Source organism: Urocampus carinirostris, chromosome 4, assembly GCF_059441175.1.
Source record: "Urocampus carinirostris isolate Australia breed hairy pipefish chromosome 4, RoL_Ucar_1.0, whole genome shotgun sequence".
NCBI classification, from domain to species: domain Eukaryota; kingdom Metazoa; phylum Chordata; class Actinopteri; order Syngnathiformes; family Syngnathidae; genus Urocampus; species Urocampus carinirostris.
In genome coordinates this window covers 11228172-11251343 of record NC_142352.1, presented here as the reverse complement: position 1 = coordinate 11251343, position 23172 = coordinate 11228172, and the positions used below count along the sequence as shown (strand labels likewise).

General features: G+C 42.1%; 1 protein-coding gene across 5 annotated transcripts in view; it reads left to right on the top strand.

The window, feature by feature from the left end:
* Positions 1–11359, top strand: part of tle3b (TLE family member 3, transcriptional corepressor b) — a 41776-nt gene extending 30417 nt beyond the window's left edge. For all 5 annotated transcript variants that reach the window (XM_088333638.1, XM_088333637.1, XM_088333636.1 and 2 more), the window contains exons 15-21: positions 1264–1340; positions 2500–2749; positions 4605–4852; positions 6081–6228; positions 6323–6473; positions 7765–7841; positions 10194–11359. In XM_088333638.1, coding sequence (XP_088189764.1) covers positions 1264–1340; positions 2500–2749; positions 4605–4852; positions 6081–6228; positions 6323–6473; positions 7765–7841; positions 10194–10301 — 1059 coding nt within the window. In that variant the 3' untranslated portion in view covers positions 10302–11359. The remainder of the gene's footprint in view (positions 1–1263; positions 1341–2499; positions 2750–4604; positions 4853–6080; positions 6229–6322; positions 6474–7764; positions 7842–10193) is intronic.
* The last annotated feature ends 11813 nt before the right edge of the window (positions 11360–23172 follow it).

Genomic DNA, 23172 nt, shown 5'->3' with positions numbered 1-23172 from the left:
ACACCAAGTGTTTTACCTATTGCAGATTCAGTCTTCCCAGCCTGATGCAGGTCTATGGTTTTGTCTCTGGTGTCCTTTGACAGCTCTTTGGTCTTGGCCATAGTGGAGTTTGGGGTGTGACTAAATTCTTATTTGCCCAACTGTTTTTGAGTCCCATTTGTTTTTTTAAATCTCCATTGTAAGTATTCTTTTTTTTTAGAAACTCTTTAACTTGTCAGACTGTTGGGAAGCAAATCCGTGTGCCTTGAAAAATGTGTTAAATCCAATGTTCTTCAGATTATGTTCCAATTTGAAAAGGTAACAGGTGCCTTTACCTATTGTCTCACCTGTTTTCCAGCTAAGATGCCCATGATACACTCATCTGTAGGCATTTGATTGCAAACCAAAATTCAGGCGAGAATATAAACCTACTTATGTGTGTTCCAACTTAGATTCCTCAATGTTAGCAGCACCTGCAGTGATTATTAGGGACAAAACTTCAGAGTCTCACCTTTCAAAACAGACCAAAAGCATTCATTTTCTCTAAACGGTTCAAGAACAGCATTATATTTTTTGGGGGGTACGTCTTTGGACATGGCTCTCTAGAGTAACCATGTAATATCTTGTTGCATACAATGTTTCACAACGTTGATATAAATGAGAATGAAGAACATTCAAATCAATTCAAACTGATGTGTGACAATCATTTCAAGGTAAGATACAAGATAACAAACACAGTCACACTTAAAAAGTTAGGTCTCTTTTTGCTCATAAGGCCAAAGTTGGCACATGCATGATGTCGAAAAATCTTAAACCTACATCACACCTACAAATCGCACATTGTGTATGCAAAATCTGCAAAACTTAAATATTCCTTCCGCAGTTCTTTGATCGTGCGTATTTCTGCTCCCCTGGCTGCAGCTCTGTTTACATAAAAAAAAGAACAAAGATTGCACGATTCCATTACTTTGATGTTCACTAGTTAGCATTCAAAAGGCTTAAAAAAGCGCTTTCCTAAAATGAGTCTCATGTTTGAAAATCTCCCTGGTTTTCATTAGTATTACCAAGTGGAATATTGTCTTATCTTGTGTAAAGCTTCTCTGTTGGCAATCGAATAAAATCAACGCTTTTCAAGGGATTTGCCTCGAAACAATCGTACCTGGCTTTCTTGCGCTACCAGCAGATAAAAAGCAGGAATCATTCCCATTTGAATATTTTAATAGCTCGATTTATATCAGCAGTTTATGATTTGTTTATCACAATTTGCTCTACTTGCCTCTGTAGGCGGGATTTGACCCTCATCCCCACATGAGAGCTCCAGGCCTGCCAAATAGCATCCCGTCCATTTCGGGAGGAAAACCGTGAGTGTTTTAGCTTGCTTGCTAATTGTGATGAACATGTTTCACTTATGCATGTAAAAGCTGGTTGCTACATGTTAAAGTACATGCATTTTTTTGTTTGTTATGATCCATTGAACAGATGAGCTTTAATTTGTTTTGTGCATAAATTAAGTTCTACAATTGTTTTTTGCTAGATGGAAATATACAGGGTGTTCTTAAAGTTTTGGGTACAATTTGATATTGAATATCTCAAACTATTAAGGGTATAATACACATCTGATAAATTCAGAAAGCTTGTAATCTCAATTTTACACAAGATGTTCATTGTGAATACCATTGGTCACACCTCATACTACAAGGCGTTAGTCAAATTCTTGACAAACGTTTTCCAGAATGGCAATGGTTTTAACAGCTTCTGTTAATTGTGCTTTACTGTTTTGCGTTATGTCGAAGAAAGCTGTTTATGGACCATTTTTCTTTGAAAGAGCAACTGTAAATGGTGAGATGTACCTCGCCATGGTGGAAAACTGGTTAATGGATATAATCAGTGAGAAAGAGTGGTGAATTAATTTTTCAGCATGGGTCGCCACCACACTCTAGCCTCAGGGTTAGACACACAACACTGCCAGATAGATGTTTTTTGGAGGGTTTGGGCAAAATGATCACGATCCCATGTCCCGGCCACCCAGATATCACGCTATGTGATTTCTTTTTGGGGATTTGTGAAGGTATTGGTTTACATGCCCCCTATTCTAAGATATATGGATGAGGTGAAGGCCTAAAAAACTGAAGCTGTTGCAGCCATTAACAATGCAATGCTGGAACGTGTTTGGCAATAATTTGACTATCAGCTTGATAGGTGATCTGTGAGCAATGGTGCTCACATATAACATCTTTTAACATTCCATGTAAAATTCAGAATACAAGCTTACTCAATTTAACAGTTGTCTTTTTATCCCTAGTTTCCGAGCTATTCAATGTCAAAATGTGCTGAAGACTTTTGAAACACCCTGTACATCATTCATCTTAGCTCAGTGGTGATAAATGACTTGACTTGACTTGACTTGAAAAGCACTCTCCTGTATGTTTTGATCGTCCTGCGTCAAGAATGACAAAGCCACTCTGACAAGAGCCATACATTTGTCAAATTCCCACTCACGCCTCCTGGCCTCTCTTGCAGGGCCTATTCTTTTCATGTGAGCGCAGACGGTCAGATGCAGCCCGTGCCTTTCCCCCCGGACGCGCTGATAGGCCCGGGCATTCCGCGTCACGCCCGTCAGATCAACACGCTAAGCCACGGGGAAGTAGTGTGCGCCGTCACCATCAGCAACCCAACTCGTCACGTCTACACGGGCGGCAAGGGCTGCGTGAAGATCTGGGACATCAGCCAACCTGGCAGCAAGAGCCCCGTGTCCCAACTTGACTGCTTGGTAATTAGTTGTCCCTGTTTCTTACATGGTCATGGCAGGATGCCGCTTTTTACAGGCCTTTAGCCAATTGTTATACATTTTATACTCACTGTGGCAGCTCATTGCTCAAATCTGATTCCCCCTCTCCTGTTCCTACTCTAGCTCAGCCGCACATCCCAGTGGGACCGAAATATGAGTAATTTGGCATTGTGGTGTCATACTAAAATAATCCTCCCTGCTGAGTAAAGATGCTCTCATTGGCTGACCTTGTCTTCGCTCCCTCCCAACTGTCTCTCAATTCTCGTTACAGTACCTTATCCTTGTCCATTTCTTGTCCAGTTGCATTCAGATCAAAATTAAAGTTTCCGAATGTCATTTACATTTTTCCAAATGAATTTTCTCCCAAAGCCGCACGGGTCTTAAAAAAAAGGAATTTGCAATGATAGATGACTGGGTTTGTATGGGTGCCTGAAATCCTTGAAAATGCTTGAATTTTAATGTTCTGTTGTCAATGTTTCAAAAGTGCGTGAATTTTGGATGAAGTGCTTTTGAATGCTTAATATTACCTTCAGTCTCGGCAGTCTGACTCCATAGACCACACTTTTAATGAAGAAAATTACAAGTATGCTTAAAAATGATGCCGACACGCCTTAGTTCACACATAAGTTAAACTTTAGAATAATTGACTTACATTTCTTGACGATTTGATGTCATTGAGTGATGTAAGTACGAAAGATGACAAGAACATTTGGTACAACATACATCAAACAGGGACGGCAGCAAACACTAATGAGATGGGGGCACAGAAAAGCAGTTTCATTTTCTATGACCCATTCAGTGAATGATAGCTGCTGGTTTAATATTTGGCCTATGATTCATCTAATTTTTGCAGCACTTATTAACCTCAAACAACATGGCTATGGATTGATTCACATTGGATTTCTTCTTTTAAGGGTACTGGAGGAACGGGAAAATTGGCCTTAGAAGTTCCGTTAAAGTGCTTGAATTTGATCATGAAAATGCTGTACGAACCCTGAAATGACCAATGAGTGTTCAGTGTAATTGGAGATAAAGATGGAGGATTTTGATTGCAACTTACTTTTTTATGGCATATCAGGTTTTTCCCAAATCAAATTCATGCTAGTTCAAGTAACAATTGGTTTAATAAGACTTCCTGGCATGCCAAGCAACTGTTGTAAAGTACTGGAGCCACAACATGGCCATGGCTTCCACCAGTGTTCAGTTTTCCTTTTATGTCGTTTCCAGGTGGATTTTGCATCTGAACACACATTCTAAAAACAAAATATCACACTGTATTTTCCTGGCTATAAGGTACAGCTAAAAACTCCAATTTGGACGGAATTTTTAAAGGGTAACTTATAACCAGGTGCACCTTATATACCGCGGAATATGGTGACAAAAATTATAATTCATTAAGTAATGATAGGTATGGTGTTACCATATGAGGTTTTTTGGTATACTACCATATTTGTGCATTTTTGCACCTTATATCTGGTTTGGAAGATATGGTAATAAAAATTCTGTGTTTGGACTAGAACGGTCCGAAGGAGACCCTTTAATTCAAACTCCACCTTAAGTTATAAATATAGTCAACCCAAAAATGAGCTTTTTTTTGAAAATGAAACCCAGTTGAATGCTCATTTTTAGATAATAAAACCTTCCCAACAGATCAGTCCTGGTGAGTAAGCTTAGTTTATATGCTTTTACACTCCTTGGACCTTTTGAAGCGGCAATGATTTAAGGATCACTGTAGTGGAATTGATTTTATCATTTATTCAGTTTTATTAAAAATTCCTGGGGTTCAGGGTGTTGTCTGATATTCCTGCTAATGCTGACTTCTTGTTTTGTGCATCAGAACAGGGACAATTACATCCGCTCCTGCAAGCTGTTGCCTGATGGCCGCACCCTGATCGTGGGCGGCGAGGCCAGCACGCTGACCATCTGGGATTTGGCTTCGCAGACTCCACGCATTAAAGCGGAGCTGACCTCCTCTGCCCCAGCGTGCTATGCACTAGCTATAAGTCCTGACGCCAAGGTGTGCTTCTCCTGCTGCTCGGATGGCAACATCGCCGTGTGGGACCTCCATAATCAAACTCTAGTCAGGTATACAAAGACACCCCGCTACTTCAAGCTTCAGTTATCGCTGGCTGACATCATTGTGGTTTTTGAATTGTATTGAATTGTGTTTGTCATTGATATCAATGTATCATGCATTGTGTTCTGCAGCAGACAGTACACATCAAATGCTATCCAGGGGGCAGGTTTTGTGGGTGTATGTTGGGCGAGCGTGACTTTGTGTATGCTGTCAGTCGAACAGGCAGGCACACCAATAAATATGTCCACCCAAAAGCAAGGCTACAGCTAGTATTTAGGCTGCTTGTTACATTGAAAAGAAATTTGTCAATCAAATTGGACTCTGAGGAAAGTCAGAAGAGCACAAAGAAATGGAGAGACCGGTGGGTTTCCGTGGATTATAATCTGGTTTGGGAAGAGACGTCGTTGAGGGAGAATGTAATAGTGGCGCTTCATGCCTATTGTGGCTAGGCTACGCAACAACTCTCATAAGCTACCCCTGCCGAGCCTTTATCCCACCAACACATATCAAACAGTCAAACAGCTGCGGAGGGAACGCGCACAAGTCAATGTACCCAAAACTAACTGTTAAGCACGTGTACATGCTACAGCTAGTATTTTAGCAGCTCGTTACATTGAAAAGAAACTCATCAGTAAAACGCGGGTGGTCCGTGGATTATTATTGGGTTCGGGAAAAGACTGAGGCTGTGTGGGAGTGAAGGCAATAGCATCCACTCAGGTCTGGCCCACTGTGGCAAGGCTACGTAACTACTTTCACAAGCTACCCGTGCCAACGCCAGATACATTACCCATGAAATGGATGACCTGGAGCTACAACTCGTGAGAAACTGCTACATTCACGACAGTAGTAGCAATAGTAGTAGTGTGCAGCTAGCCAGCCGTTCTCTAAATCACATTCTTACACTGAAAGGATAAGTCCTCCAGTTGTACTTTGGTATAATGCCTATTAGGACCATTTTTTCAACTGCAATTCTATGTTCTGTGTTTTATTTGTAGATCTATAGTTGTTATTTTGTTAAAGTTGTATACTTTCAGTTGTTAAGAGCATCATCTCGAGGTAAGTTTGACCCTTTGGAGCTATCATGAAGTGAAGTAGCTACTTTGCGGATTTTAACCCTTTGCAGGGGTTCTGGTCTCCATTAACCGTAATAACCGATTCATTATTATATGTCTAAATGTAAGTAGATTTTATCCCTTTTCAGAAAAAGTGATGTAAACTCCTCGTTTTTTGCTCCAGGCAGTTCCAGGGCCACACAGATGGAGCCAGCTGTATCGACATCTCGCATGACGGAACCAAGCTGTGGACTGGAGGCCTGGACAACACAGTCCGCTCCTGGGATTTGAGAGAAGGCCGGCAGCTGCAGCAACATGACTTTACCTCACAAGTAAGGGAGACGTCCGTCAACAAACATGTTTACGCTTTCTTTCTTTTGATATGGAAGGCTTGTTCGTCAACTCCTTGGTCTGTCCTCTTTCCAGATCTTCTCATTAGGCTACTGTCCGACTGGAGAATGGCTGGCTGTGGGCATGGAGAGCAGCAATGTGGAGGTTCTCCACCACACGAAGCCTGACAAATACCAGCTACATTTGCACGAAAGCTGCGTCCTCTCACTCAAGTTCGCCTACTGTGGCAAGTCATTCGCATTTTTGCATAAATACCGCGAGAAAAAAAGAAAACAGTAAATAGAGAACAAAAAGAAAAAAGTAACAGCTCGGAAAAAATAAACACAATGAGATTTTTTTTAAAGGAATTTAAAAAAAAGTAGGAAAAAAACCACGGAAAAAAGAAGAAAAAGTTTGTGTTGCATTCAAATAATTTCCAATTATATCAAGTGAATCTTGTTGCCAACATTGTACTTCCACTAAGAAATGTGATTAAGTACAGTTCTGTATCTTGCAACCTACTAAATAAGCCCCCAAAAATGTCAATATTATGCGACAAAATATATCAGGAAAAAAAAAGAAATGGATATCTTGTGAAAAAAATTGTAAGAACAAACGACGTTTGTAGGCCGTACAACCTTTGCAATAGTACACGAGTCAATTCATTCAAAAGGGAAAAATAATTTTGCATTGCCGGAAACTCCGAAAAATGTAACTTGATGTCCTGTTTTGGACATGTTTGATAATGAATTATCTTGCCACACTTGGGATTATGGTTGCTCACTGTTGTTTCAAGCGTCGCTCACCGACTTTGTGTGAACGCTCAGACGCGTGGAAAATTAGAGGGAACATTGCCCAGGACCCACTGAAAACGGGTTCACGACCCACTTTTATAATTAACCTGTTCGGAGAGAGTGAATCTATGGTCTACAGAGTTCATAATCTAAAGTAAAATTCTGTTATAATTATGAAAGTTCTGTAAAAGCTGATATTTCTCAGGTATGTTTTGCTATTATGTTAACAGATTTTTACTAGCATAGCCCTTTACAGTACACCATTTGGGATTGAGACAGCCTGTTGAGTGTTTTAAATGAAAGCAACAAACAAACAAATAATATTGTAATTGCGTTGAACATTTCCCCTCCAAACGGATGCATTTATCGTTCCTCCAAGGTCTCCTAAAGGACAGCGTTGTATTTCAACTATCACAGAGCCGGTTAATTCAAATGACGCCGCTTCCGGGCTCTCGCTGCCGTTAATTACCCCATTAGCCAACTAGTCATTCGTGTAATTAGTCAGAAGCTGATGGGAATAATTGTCTGAGTGGAAATACTGCAGGACCCGTTATGAGATTTTTCTCATTGTTTATGTTGTACTATTTTCCCCAATTAGCTTTTATGGCAATTGATGAATCAAGTCATCGTGCGTCTGTGTTGTAAGTTTCAGGGCATAAGTGTTGCCTTTGTGAGAGACGTTCAAGACAGATTTTTTTGTGGGGATTCTCGATTATTTTCTAAAAACAACTGCTCTGTTTGCAGGGAAATGGTTTGTAAGCACGGGGAAGGACAACCTGCTGAATGCATGGAGGACTCCTTACGGTGCCAGCATATTCCAGGTACTGTATTGGCATGCAGCGAACAATGAAATGCACAACAGGTCGCACGACTTTCTCAAGTTTCTTCCTTGTTAGTTTTTCGTTGCGCCTCGGGTTTTACTCAAAATCAGTGCGAGGTTGTTAATGTGGGTTCAATTGGAGTTCCTGGCATGTGAAGCCAATGCCATAACAACTGTTTTAATAGAATTGTGGCGAAGAGGTTATATAACGCTTAAATCATTTCTTCCTCATGCCATGAGGCTATTTAACTCCACCCGGGGGAGTAAAATCCCACATTAAACCCCACCCCCACGTTGCATATTACCCTATTCTTATTACAGTGTGTATTTTCCGTAGCACTATTTAAATACTCTATATCAAAACGTTGCAGCATTATAACGTTAGTAGATGGGTACTACGATGATTAGTGTATAAAATATGTAATGTCTGTATCCTTGAGATCGTGTTGTATATACAGTGTTCATTTTCCCTTTTGAAAAGTGATGGGTCCCGGGGACTCGGATGCTCAAAAATCTATGGGTCCCCAAAATTTAGTGTTATCGAGGTTGAAATTGTAAATCGGCGACAAATATATAAATAAATATATAAATCTATACATTCATTCAGTTTTAATCATCACACTTAATCACTTCAGATTTTTCAGTTCACAACAATATTGTACATTATACAAAATAATATTGCTGAAATATTAGTCTATATATTCATGCAGTTTTAATCACTTCAGATTTTTCAGTTCATATATTCTTCGTGGTTTGCTGTCCCGCCACAGTTGCGATGCCTTCTCAAGGTCCAATTGGAGCAACGGAATTTCCATAGCTATTTTGTGGTTTTCATTGTCGTTGTGCCGATCCAATGTGCTTTTCTGAAAGTTCGTATTGCGATATCATTTATGCAATCCAGTTTTTTTGTCACGCTTGGTGCACGCATCACAGAACATGTAGCCTCCATTATCATCCTCCTCATAGCGTAACCAGGAATATAATTGAGTCCATTTTGGCAGAAAAGTCCTTTTCTTGCTGGGAGTATTCTTTTGTTTATCTTTCGTCGAATCGTTTGCTTCAAAACACGTGTTTTCCTTGCCTTCGCGATTTTCTGAAGAATTTCTCCGCTGTTTTTTCTGGCCGGAATTGTTGCCGTTGTTACCACCTTCTGTAATATGTTTCGACTTATTACCGACACCGAAGAAATTACCAATTTTTTGTTGATTTGCACCTAATACCAACTGTTTTTACGGAGGCATACTTCTCTTTCACTCGACAACCACCACAACAATGAGGTCATCTCGAAGCAACGAGATCTCGTTTGCCGAGATCGGCGCGAGTCCAAAACAACAATGGCGGATCTGCCTGACGAAAAGTTTGGAGTGCGATAAATCTTTGTTAAAAATAAACGTAATCGGGTAATAATGACAATTTGGTGTCAAAAAAGTTGCGTCCCGGGGACGCACGTTGATTTGACACAATGCACCCCCAGCAAAAAATGATGGGGACGCGGGCAAACAAGAACACTGTATATAGACACAAAAGAGGAGCTATCTATAGAATGTATTTAATAGGGAAGATGGAGGGGTAGGGAAAATAAGCCTCTGATTCTGACTACCCCTTTTCGATCATGTTATGATATTATTTTATGGTTGTTGAGTCATTGTTTTTGTCCTGTTTTTATTTTAATGTTCGAAATAAAGTATTCAGGGCAGGACGGCGGCGCAGTGGTTAACGCTTGTGCTGCACAGTTCTAAGGTCTTGGGAACCTCCTGTGTGGGTTCGAATCCAGTTACCGAACTTACTGTGCGGAGTTTGTATGTTCTCCCCGTGCTTGCGTGGGTTTCCTCCGCGAACTCCGGTTTCCTCCCACATTCCAAAGACATACATGTCAGGTTAATTGGCCGGCCCAAATTGTCCCTAGGTGTGAATGAGCGAGTGAGTTGTCTGTCCCTGTGTGCCCTGCGATTGGCTGCAACCAGTTCAGGGTGTCCCCTGCCCACTGCCCGATGATTGCTGGGATGGGCTCCAGCACCCCCGCGACCCTACTGAGGATAAGCGGTGCAGCTAATGAGATGAGATGAGAAAAAGTTTTCATTCATTCAATCTCTACAAAAACTTAAAACACTGGTCACTTCTCCGACTAACACGTAAAAAAATATGGCAACTAGCTAGTTAGGGTGCTCTTCACATGACGTCACACCTAGGGAAGTCCAAGACACGCTGTCTTCAATAAGCATTATCTTGTTAAATAATTGGAGTCAATCGATGAAATATGAATCGATTTGATGCAAAACATCTACTATTTTGCATGTTTGAGTTTGGCTAAGGTCGACAGGTATGTAATTGTGATGTATTTTCTTTTCTCCAGTCCAAGGAATCCTCATCGGTCCTCAGCTGTGACATCTCAGCAGACGACAAATACATCGTGACGGGTTCCGGTGACAAGAAGGCAACAGTCTATGAGGTCATCTACTAGGGACACTCTTACCCAGCCTGAGCACTTCTACTGAGACTAAAACCCTGCAAAGTGGAGCGCAAGACTCTTGAACGCAGCCTTGAACGCATCTGCTCAACAGCCTTTGGTCCGGGGCTCCACGCGTTTGGTGTCTTATTTCTTTTTGTATTTTTTTCGAGTCTTCGAACAGAACCCGACGAAGCAGCGCTTCGGCCCTCAGATCCGTTGTCCACAGATGTCCTGTGAAAAGTGTACATATGAAATAAAAGTACATTTTATATATATTATAATTATACATCTATTTTCATGTCCTGGATGTACTTGTGATATCCCGGCACTCGCTGTCCTGTTTCAAACGCGAGTGCAATTCTTAGATTAGAATTTGGGGAGCGTAACTTCGCCTTTTTGTGTCCCCTGAAGCACATTCTGCAGGATGACCTTTTCAACGCCATGCACAGGAGCAGCTTGTGTAAACTCGGACCTTGTGGAACATTTAAATGACCTTTCAGCTCGATGCTCTCGCTGCGGTCCCGACTGAGTTGCGGAGCCACCGACCCCGTGAGACACTAAAAGGAATTCGCACGAGTTGAATTTCGAGCCTTGGACTGCAGAAGCCCCGTAACGGCCATTGAGCTAACTTGGCCTAATGAGGTTTGCAGAAATGCAGGATTGGTTTCTTTCGAGGATGTGTCAGAAGACATTGGAAAACGCCCTCCCTTTTTTATCTCATCAATGGTCCTCGAATGTGTTTGATCAAGGGAGCTTGCTGACATTATTACGGACTTCATTTTTCAGTTCTAGAGAAAATGATCAGTGCCTGTTGATGAAGCTCCGGGAGACATAGGATGTAAAAAAGACTTCATCAAAAGGTTTTTCATGTCGACTTGAACACTGAAGTGGATCCTTTTTTTTTTACACTGTGCTCCCAAAAAAGTCTGCCTTTCCTACAGGAGGGGTGGAGTTGGGGGTGAGCCGGAATTGCACTTCCAACTGTATCATACCAAAGTATGTAGCAAATTCTGTCAGCACTGGGAAAAAATGTATAGTTGTTAATAAATCTATAAAACCTTTGTAGAGACTTTCTTGTTTGTTGTAGATTACTGGATTTTGAAATACATAGCATGGATTTAGTCGATGAAGATACAGTGGAACCTCGGTTTTCGAACGCCTCTCAGTTCGAACAAATCGGAGTCCGACCAAAAATTTCGAGAACTTCTTGCTTCGCGGTTCGGTCAAAAAATCGGAGTTCGAACGCCGGTAATGCAGGAGTGCGTACGCTAGGGTGCGATGCTGAGCGGCGTACGGGTTTGGATGGCTCTTTTCCTGACCAACTGTTATCGCATGCGGACGTGCTTTGTTTTGCTTTCGCTTTTAATATAGGTGTACGAAGTGTTTTAGCCCCTAATTATGCCTCCGAAGAAAGTCACTGCAAGCAGCAAAGTTGCTACAGGTGCAAAAAGAAAAGTAGTGCGTACAACTATTGCATTTAAGAAAGAAATAATAGCAAAATATGAAGGAGGTGGAGTGTCTGATCTTGCTAGGGAATACCCCACCGTACACCTGCGCCTTCTGCTGACCACCACAAAGGTAAGAAATCCTATTCATAATTCTTTTCTTTATCCTTTTTTTTATTTTTACACGTTCATGTTAGCGTAATCTTTTGTACGGAAGATTACGATAAAGCGAATGTACGATTAGCCTGGGTTAGCATTATGTTTACGTTGAACATTCAGGTAAACATTCAGGGTGTTGGAACGGAGCCCCCTTTCCAATGAACCGCTCACCACTTGTTGTGGAGACCCGGGTGCTAAAGGACTTGTAAACGACCTGATTTTTTTATTTTTACACGTTCATGTTAGCGTAATTTTTTTTGTACGGAAGATAACGCGGACGTACGATTAGCCTGGGTTAGCTTTATGTTTCCGTTAAACATTCAAGGTAAACATTCAGGGTGTTGGAACGGATTAAAACGATTTACATTATTTTTAATGGGAAAAATGATTTCGGTGATCGAACAAATCGGTTTTCGAACAGGGTTCTGGAACGGATTATGGCCGAGAACCGAGGTTCCACTGTACTCTGATTTTTGGTAAATTATGATATAACAATGGAAAACCATTTACAACACCTTAAAGATTAATCGCAAATGATCATTTTAACAGTTAGGCTTTGAAAAAATGTCATTTGTGGATAACCTGTGGGACAGGCCTGAGTAGCTATTTGATGCGTTACTGTCGTTTTTCAAACTTTTTTAATGGCTGTATCTGCAGGAACATAATTTTTGGGAGTTAAGTCCAGGGTTGGGTAGGGTTACCTTAACTTGATTACGTTCAATTACGTTTGGATTACTCCAATACCAAATATGCTAATAAAAGACAAAAGAAACTAAATATGAATAAAATGACTAAATTTTGTGCAGGCTTGGGGAGTAACGGAATACACATGGAACAGAAAAAATGATGTTGGCAAGCTGTTTGGATTTATTTTCATTTTGTTTCTGTCGCATTTTATGTTAGTTTTGCCGGAGATCAAAGCCAGGAGAGAAAGCTTACCACGTGTTGTGAGTCATAATATTCATATTTAGTTTCTTTTGTCTTTTATCAGCATATTTGGTATTGGAGTAATCCAAAAGTAATTGAAAGTAATCAAGTTAAAGTAACCCTACCCAACCCTGGCTAAGTCCAACTTAACCAGTTGGTCACTGACAATCTGTTCAGTCCTTACCGCAAAAATGAATAAAGACACTGCCCTACTTACGAACGAGACTGTCGTAAGTTTGATTTGTTTGTAAGTTCTGTCAGTGCTATATTTTGTATGTTTAAGGTTATATAAGTATCTTTAAGGCTTGTATAAGTAACCTGTATTGTTTTGTAATAAAAAAAAACATTTCGTAAAATAGCATGCTCTATAAAGATAATAATAGTTGAGTTTAACTTACTTTTGGAAGATGCGCTTCAAGATGATTGCACCTGATATTAAACTACAAAACAGTAAAAGGTATTAGCTAGCTAGAGATGCAGTACATGTAGTACGTTTACACACAAACTAGGAAGTAGAAGCCTGATTTCTTCGGGGTGGATGCTGGGTGAGCTCTCACAGTGCCACGCGGCGAAAAGGAACACGAGAGTACTGTCCCGTATTCGGAAAAAGGTGCACATAATACAAAATCTAACTTACTTACTTGGAAGTGGAATCTCCTATTGAAATGTGAGGACCCCGGTTCTTTGGGTCTGACGGGTGCTGACTACCGGGTAGCCTGTCTTTTGTAACCAAACCGGATAAACACAGGCAAATGTTTTTAAAAAGACATTTTAGGCCCAACGCGGACAAAATATTCGGATCGGGTTGTGTTTGGGCTCAGGCTATGGATCTTACTTCTCGGCTGAAAGTGGCGGACAAAACCATATCCACACTTGCGAAAGGCTTGCTCGCTTCGGAGTGTTACCTTTCATGTCACTGTTACCATGGCGCCCAATTGGTCCCCGCCGTGTGGCGCCAGCTGCTGTCACGGTTGCCATGGCGTCGAATTGGCCCCGCCAATGGACACCAGCTGAAGCTTGTTGATAGAACTACTTAAACGCTGTCCTGTAAGATGCTTTTTGTCGGAGCGTCTGTGAAACTCTGTTTTGACACCTCAACCCTCCGTTTTTTTCTTTGTTTTTGCTCCTGTTTTGCTCTCGCCACGATCCGTTTGATTTTGACCACTTCCGCATTCCGAGCAATCTACTCACCGCGACCAACGATCTCAGGATCGATTGTGCGCTCCTTTCTCTTCTCCCCAATAAACTGTGAGTAACGTTACGCGAGTGTGTTCTGCTTCCTGTTCTGGTCCTGACATCTCATCTCATCTCATTAGCTGCACCGCTTATCCTCAGTAGGGTCGTGGGGGTGCTGGAGCCCATCCAAGCAATCACCGAGTAGTGGGCAGGGGACACCCTGAACTGGTTGCCAGCCAATCGCAGGGCACAAAGGGACAGACAACTCGCTCGCTCATTCACAACTAGGGACAATTTGGACCGGCCAATCCACCTGAAATGCATGTCTTTGGAATGTGGGAGGAAACCAGAGTGTCCGGAGGAAACCCACGCAAGCACTGGGCGAACATACAAAGTCCGCACAGAAAGTCTGGTAGCTGGATTTGAACCCACACAGGAGGTTCCCAAGACCTTAGAACTGTGCCGCACACGCGCATCCCTTCGGGGATGACTAAAGTATCTATCTATCTATCTAACCACTGCGCCGCCGTGCTGCCCGTTGGTCCTGACATTTCACTATTAAATCACTTCAGCAATATATTTCCTTAAGCAATCCATAGCTTGCTTAAATATGAAAAGCGCACATCTGAAATCAAAGCAACCAGGGAGACACAATAAAGGAAGCTGACAGACGATTGGGAATTATTTAATCAGTATTGATGGGACAAAATATAATTAACATTACATGATAGGATAAGCGGTACAGCTGATGAGATGAGATGAGATTCCGATTATTTCAGAGCAGTAGAAAGGGGCTTGCAGGCCCTGACGGCCCACCACTGATATTTAGATGTAACATTGCTTGGAATTTCAAATGCTGAGATGGACGATCCTTCTTCTTTCCAATCAAATTTTCTTCAAACTTTGCTCCCTTTGTTCCTGTCTCCATGTCTTTTCCCACTTTCTTTTCCGCCGTCCACCGTAGGAGGTGCAAGCCTTCATTTTCACTTTTCTGGGTGTGAGGCTGTGATTTCTGACCGCGTGTGAGAGCGAGGGGAGACTGTGTGGTTGGGCTGGCAATATGGGGCTATTTCTTTGCCATGCGTCACCTCACTGTGTGGGCTCAAGATTCATATTACACCTACTCTGTTTCCTCTGTGAATTATTTACACGATTCCTCTTTTTACATCCCATCCCTGCTCGCGATTTTAACGTCCAATCTAAAATGTAGTAAACGCATATACTTCTCTGTTTTCTGTATCGTAGAACTGTAAAATAAAATCCACTTTATTTTCATATCAATCGTTTGAATCATATCGTTTCGTGATAATCTCCCCATTGGCAACAGGAAGGTATTGCATGAAACCAAAATAAGGTAGTAAGCTGGGACATGTTATTATGGCTAGATTTAGCCTCAAGTCGGTTGCATGAAAGATGGTTACATTTAGCCCGGCTCAGTTACTATGATGATTCATTCTCAGCAGCTTGCCTCTTCATGATTAAAGCGGCGCCGCCACCGAGCGGCTGCCTTTCCAGCAGCTCCCTTGTTATCTCTCACTTTTTGTGATTTATTGTTTTATTGTCTGCTTCTATCTTCGGTGTTTTTCTTCCCGTTTGACAACTACACCTTGGATTACTTTCTATCCTATGGACATGGGCTTTAGCGCACGAAAATGCGTTTATTCGAGGAATCAACTCCTTGCCCTGAAGAATTCTCGTTTTTTTGGTTTGAACAAATTTATTGACACTAAAAACAGAAAACAATCATGACAATCTCAACAGCAATTAAGCACATTCACAATATTATATTCCAATATTACGTTTTTAACAGCAAACACAAAGTGAGGTTTGAACAAACCCTCTCGAAAATCTTATTAGCAATCAAGCATATTCACAATTTCATTCGTGCCGGCGTGATGAGGGGGCCTGTCGTGGAAGAAGAGCCAGAGCTAGCTAAGCGGCTAGCGGCGTTATAAGTCTTCGGTACCGTCTGTAATCATGGTAAATGTGAACTCACTACCAAATAAGACCAACGAGCTGGCTGTGCTGGTGAAAAACATCGAAGCGCACAGGGAGTGCAGTTGCTGTGTTTTACGGAAACGTGGCTCACGTTTAGCATCCCAGACGCTAACGTAGCCACCCGGAGCTACCCGGAGCTATCCGGCTGCAGTGCCGCTATACAGAGACACGAAAGCCTGCGGGAATCGGAGAGGAGGTGGACTCGCTAACACGAGTTGGTGTATCCCTGGACACAAAGATTTCCATCTACCGCAGGGATGTTGAACTTTTGGACTAGCATGTGACGTCATCCACTCCGCTACAAGCACCCCTAGGGCATCATGTTAATCTGTTAATAAACAACAGGGTAGACTGCTGGAAGTGTGAATTTCCCTACGGGGATGAATAAAGTAACTATCTATCTATCTATCTATCTTCTAGACCAGGCTAACAACCAGGCTAAGATTCTCCCCAGAGATACATCTGGCACTGATACTGTGTGAAAAATAACCCTTTCACGATATGTTACATTATTTTAATTACTATGCAATGAAACTATTCATATAGGTTACATTGTTATTTGATTAAATCCTATTGAGAGTATAATTGCATCAGTCATTTTGAACTAATAGATGTACTTGGCGCCACTCACCGCAGGATCGGATTGGCTCCCTGTCACTATTTGAACCCAGTCCTGTCACTCCCTGTTGTCAGTCCGTCTGCGAACCTCTGAACAATAGGCAAGCCTTTTTTGACCCTGACTCCCACCTGTCCTGTTTGTCGCTCCCATCTGTCCCTGGCTTCGACCTCTTTTTGTCCCTGACTACGTCTTCTCTCCCATTCTTGCTTACGACTCGCTTCCAACCCCGACGACGTTTTTGCTCTATTATTTGTAATTGCAACATCCATTGCAGCCTGGTCATCCTGAAAGGGGGATTACCCCATGTGCAGTCCCTTCTCAAGGTTTCTTCATTTTCCACATGTTGAGGTTTTTGAGTTTTTCCTTGCCCTCATGTTGGTTTCAGATCAGGGGATGGTGTAATAATAGTCGGTGCAATAACCTGTGCAGCTCTTTGAAACTCTTTGTGATTAAGGGATATACAAATAAAAATGACTTGACTTGACTATACTAGGCGAGCCTTTTTCGACCCTGACTCCCACTTGTCCCGTTTTGCTCCCGTCTGTCTCTGGTTACTACCCGTTTTTGATCCCGACCACGTCTGCTCTCCCATTCCGACTTGCGACCCATTTTTGATCCTGACCACGTCCGCTTTCCCGTCCCGGTTTACGACGCGTTTCTGACCCCGACCACGTTTTTGCTCTCCTGTCCCGGCTATCGACCTGTTTTTCCATCCTTGTCACCGCCATTGCTCGCTACGGAACATCCACTTCAGTGTTCGGATCACAATCGAGTACGAGAGCGACTTGCTTCCAGCGCCAAGCAAACACCGGAGCCCTTCCTCTTTCTTTTCATAAAACTTGTGAGAAACGTAACGCAATTGGATCCTGTTTTCGTTCTGGTCCTGACAATTTCTCATTGTTGCGTTTGTTGGGGACTCAAAGCATCATTTGATCGGAAGAGCAAGAAATCCATCCATCCATCCATCCAATCCAGACCATTTACTTTAAGTATTCCTAAAATGTCGTGTGTCCGTTTACCATCGAAAGCTATTCTTGCAGAAAAGCAGCGCATTGTACTAAAAGCTCCAACGAAGGCTTCTTATCCCCTGACAGGCTCAGCCGATATAATACGGACTCCGAATGCTTTTGTTCTCTTGACAGTCAACAGCCTTTTCAGTGAAGGCAAAAAAATGATGTACGTCATTCCCTCGCCCTCCTCGTTCCATTACAGGAGGCAGGTAAAGCTTCTATTTCTTCACCCGACAGCGCTCTCATTTCATCTTTCTTTTATAGCACGGCGAGACAAGACGGAGAGCAAAACTGATGAGCCTTTTCCATCTCTCTTTTCTCATCTCGACAGCCCTTTTCATTTTCATCATGCACCTCTCACTGCACCCCCCTCCGTGAACCCCCCGCATCCATCCAACGCCTTTGTACTATGTCTTTGTTTTTGCTTTTTTTTTACATGGATTTACCATGTAAAGGGTGTCAAACTCATTTGAGCTCAAAGACCCCAAGGCAGAAAAAAGAATCTCTTGGGGGCTGGACTGGTAGATTAAAGAGAAAGAAATAGAGAGGAGGTGGAAAAGAGAGGGACAGAGAGAGCGTGATAATGAGAAATATCATAAAAGAATGGAAGAGAAAAGGAAAAGAAAGAAAGAAGTGAAAAGAGAGGGAAAGAGAGAGAGAGAGATAGAGGGAGAAAGAGAGTCACTTTGTACTGATTACCAATTAGTATAATCCGTGCCCGCTCATTTAGCACCAGCCGCTGCGGGCTACCTGATGGTACCCTGTCCCTTTTTAAGCCCAGTCCTGTCACTCTCCGGTTGTCAGTCCGTCAGCGAACCTCTGTTGTTACAAGGCAAGCTCTTTGACCTACTCCCACCTGTCCCATTTTTGCACCCGTTTTTCCACCTGTCCGTTTGTCTCCCCGATTGTCACCGGCTACGACCTGTTTTTGATCACGACCACGTCTGCTCTCCCGTCCCGGCTTACGACCTGTTTTTGATCCCGACCACGTTTTTGCTCTCCTGTCCCGGCGATCGACCTGTTTTTCCGTCCTTTACACCGCCATCTCCCGCTACAGAAGCTCCACTTCTGTATTCGGATCACGATCCGATTGTGTGAGCGGCTTGCTTTCTGCGTCCAGTGAGCCCCGGATCGCGGGCGCTGCCCTTCTTCTTTCTAGCAATAAAGCTTGTGGTTAACGTTACACAATTGAGTCCTGATTCCGTTCTGGTCGTGACACACCTAAAGAAAAAAAGAAAAACGAGAGAGTGAGCATGAGAGACATAAAGAAGAAAGAAAAAGAAAAAGGAAGTTTGAGGGAGCGAAAGAGAGCAAAAACAAAGAGAGTAACGGATTTAATACATTTGATTAAAAGGATTTTATACATTTGACTATAAAGGATTTTATATGATTGACTCATAATGCAATGAAGATTTTCACTGAGTGGGCTTTAGTTCAATGACAGGGCAGGCTGTTCGAAATGCAGAATATTTTGTCTAGTTCTATTGATAACAGGACACGTGAGTGTGCTGACACAGAATGTTCCAGACATCAAGGCGCGGTGTTGTGAGAACGATGGGCGCAAACAATTCCTTGGCACGCCCTTGGGAGGAGCCGAGACGCCATCTTGAATAAAATTATGACTCACAACACGTGGTAAGCTTTCTCTCCTGGCTTTGAGCTCTTTGATATCCGGCAAAACTAACATAAAATGCGACAGAAACAAAATGAAAATAAAACCAAACAGCTTGCCAACATCATTTATGCCATTCCATGTATTCCGTTACTCCCCAAGACTGCACAAAATGTAATCATTTTATTCATATTTAGTTTATTTTGTCTTTTATTAGCACATTTGGTATTGGATGGAGTAATCCAAAAGTAATTGAAAGTAATCAAGTTAAAGTAACCCTACCCAACCCTGAATGTAATTAATAGGGAAGATGAATGGGTAGGAAAAATAAGCATCTGCTTCTTATTACCCCGAACATGTTATGTTAACATTACTTTTGTTGCTGAGTCATTGTTTTTGTCCAGTTTTTATTTTATAATGTTCGAAATAGAGTTTTCATTCATTCAAAAAAAAAAGATGAAAAATGCAATCCGTGCTTGCAGAGGGGGATGAAAGGAAAGAGGCCTACTTTATGTATAGCCAAGGAATGCTGGTCTTCCATCTCTCTGGAGTAATTGGACTCTCTTTGATGGAGCAGCTGCCTTGCTTCATATGCTTGACCGCCTGTTAGATGAGAAGCTTTCATCAGCCTTCACCTGGCCAAGCGTGCCCAAATCACACTGATTTCGGGTGTGGAATTTGTTAGAATATTGATATGTGTTAGTGCATATGGTCAAAAGAGTGCGAGTTTACCGGGTTTCTGTCGCATTTTATGTTAGTTTTGCCGGAGATATTCATATATATTCATTCACTTTTAATCATCAAATTATTAATTCATTTTCTGCATCAAATTATTGTTGGTAATATACCGATTAAAGGGATCACCACAAACCTGTCTTTTTTTCATATTCTCCTTTTATACTTCCTTTTTTTCTTAACTTCTTTATACAACATAATAATTCGTAATATAATGCATCAAAGCAAGTGAGCCGTTTGAGAGCCGGCTCTTTAATGAGTTGAGCCGAAAAAGCCGGTTCTCTAAAAAGAGATGGACTTTTCACCACACAACTCGAGATCGGCGTGCAGACGAAAACTCGAATCGCGAGACCAAAACAACAATGGCGGATCTGCCTGACGAAAAGTTTGGAGTGAGGTAAATCTTTGTTAAAAATAAAAGTACAGTTAATTCCAGACTATAGAGCGCACCTGATTATAAGCCGCACCCACTACATTGTAAGAGGATAACCGCTTTTGTACTTGCGCATCTGATTATAAGCCGCACCCACTACATTTTAAGAGGATAACAGCGATCAGTGCGAGACTGAGCATAATGTACTGAGTTCATGGACCACAGCCAGCATAGAGTACTGTGTCTTTTTACCTTATTTTGCTCTCTCTTCCTTTTTTCCTTTTCTTACTCTTTTCTCTCCTTCTCTCTCTCTCTCTCTCCCTCTCTCTCGCTTTCTTCTTCTCTCTTTCTCCCCTTCTCTCTTTCTGTCCTTCTCTTTTCTCTCCTTCTCTCTTTCTGGATTTCTTTCTTTCTCTCTCTCTCGCTTTCCCCCTCTCTCACTATTGCTCTTCGTACCTTTCTTTCTTACATTCTGTTTTTCTCCATCTCTCTCACTCTCGTTATTCCCTTCTCTCTTTCTTTGTCCCACCCTCTCTCTTTTTCTCTCCTTTTCTTTCTCTTATTTCTTTCTCTCTAATCTACCTGTCCGGCCCCCGAGAGAATGTATGTTCTATCGTGTGGCCCCCGAGTTAAAATGAGTTTGACACCCCTGATCTAGATGTAACTTGAGTCAACCAAGTTGACAACATTCGGTCTAAGTTGCAAAAGTAAGATAGATGCCTTCAGGAAACAGTTAACCTCAGTCTTTAATTTTGACCTACAAAATTCACACTGCTAATTATTGTTCTGGTATCTATTATAGTCACCTCTGTCTTTTTGTACATCACAGGTGCCAAACAGGCGGCCCGCGGGCCAGATCAGGCCCGCTAAGGGATTGAATCCGGCCCGCGAGACAACACTCAGTGAAGCGCAAGAGAAAAACAAGCTGCAGGTTGAAATATGTCCACTTGATGTTGCCAAAGGCAGGTGCCTCGCACAAAGGCACTGTACTTGTATTTCTCTCTCTCTCTCTCTCTCTCTCTCTCTCTCTCTCTCTCTCTCTCTCTCTCTCTCTCTCTCTCTCTCTCTCTCTCTCTCTCTCACTCTTCAACCCCTTTTCTCCCACTCTCTGTCTCTGTCTCTTTCACTCTCTGTGTCCCTCTTTTTCTCTTCCTTTGTTGCTCTTTGTCTCTTTCTCTCTTCATACCCTTTGCGCTTTCTTTTCTTTCCTTCTGTCTTTCTTTTTCTCTTTGGATTTCTTACTTCCTCTCCCTTTCTTTTCCCCCTCTCTCACGACTTTTTATCTTCTCACGTTCTCTCCCTCTCTTTTTCTTTCTTTGTCCCGCCTTTCTCCTTTTCCGTCCCTCTTTCTCTTATTTCTTTATCTCTCTTTTCTTTCTCTTTAATCTACTAGTCCGGCCCCCGACAGAATGTTTGTTCTATCATGTGGCCCCTGAGTTAAAATGAGTTTGACACCCCTATCAATTTAAAATGTTTTCAGTCGTGGGCTGCCAGGGCCTGCAAAACCTTCTCTGCTGCACTACTCTCCGGTCCCCCGAAGTCGAGAATCAAGAGTCTTCAGCTGGTACAAAATGCTGCAGCGAGACTTTTAACTAGGACAAAAAAGTCCGATCACATCACGCCGATTTTGGCTAACCTGCATTGGCTCCCAGTTAGCCTTAGATGTGATTTCATGGTTCTCTTAGTATTATACAAAATCATACATGGACTTGCTCCCTCATTCAGATCTAATTTCCCCCTATGTTCCGGTCCGAAGCCTTCGTTCTGAGAGCCGGTCTTCTGGTGATCCCAAGAGCCAGGAAGTGTTCCGCTGGTTCGAGAGCGTTCTCCATCCGGCACCGGTGCAGTGGAATGCTCTTCCCCCTGAGATCCGATCTGCAACCTCAGTGGATATGTTTAAATCTAAGCTTAAAACACACTTCTACTCTATAGCACATGAATAACCTATACTTTTTGTGGACAATATCTCTGTATTATTTGTGATTTAACATCCTTTGCTGTCTGGTAATCCTGAAAGGGGGGTGCTACATGTGCGGTCCCTTCTCAAGGTTTCTCTATTTGCCTCATGTTGAGGTTTTTGAGTTTTTCTTTGCCCTCATGTTGGTTCCAGATCAGGGGATGATGTAATAATAGTCTGAAAAATAGTCTGTGTAATAACCTGTGAAGCCCTTTGAGACTCTTTGTGATTAAGGGCTTTACAAATAAAAATCACTTGACATGACTTGACAAAACATTTTTACAGCACCATTTTTTTGGCCTGCATTAGTTTTCATGTTCAAACTGGACGAGCTGATGATGACGCGAAGCAGTTACGAGTGTTGAGGGGTTTCTATTGGTAGCTATTGGGGTTGCTTACGAACTGGATTTTCTTTAGTATAGTGAGGTCAATTTTTGTTAAAAATACAACTAGTTTCCTGAAACGTTCACGTTTGGAGGTGCTCATATTAAGAAGTACCACTCTATTTTGTAGAACAGGGGTCAGAAACCGATGGCTCGCGAGCCATATAGGGCTCTTTTCATGAGTGCGTTTGGCTCAGACACCAAATTTTATAATTGCACATTTCTCTGTAGCGTTCCCAGATAAAGTGATTTTAACCCGACTGTTACATCCAAAGGCTGAAGTAACTCTGGTTAAAGAATGGTTCAGTCCAGCATATATAGGGCACATTCTCCACTACAGTAAACAATCAGGGCTTCACACCATTATACTGTGTTGGCAGTTAGTCACTAAGAAACCCTTGTTGGAATTAATTATCAAAATGTATCGTTTACCAAATTGTTCAAATTAGTTATATGACTCCATTAACCAAACACAACCTACATTCACTC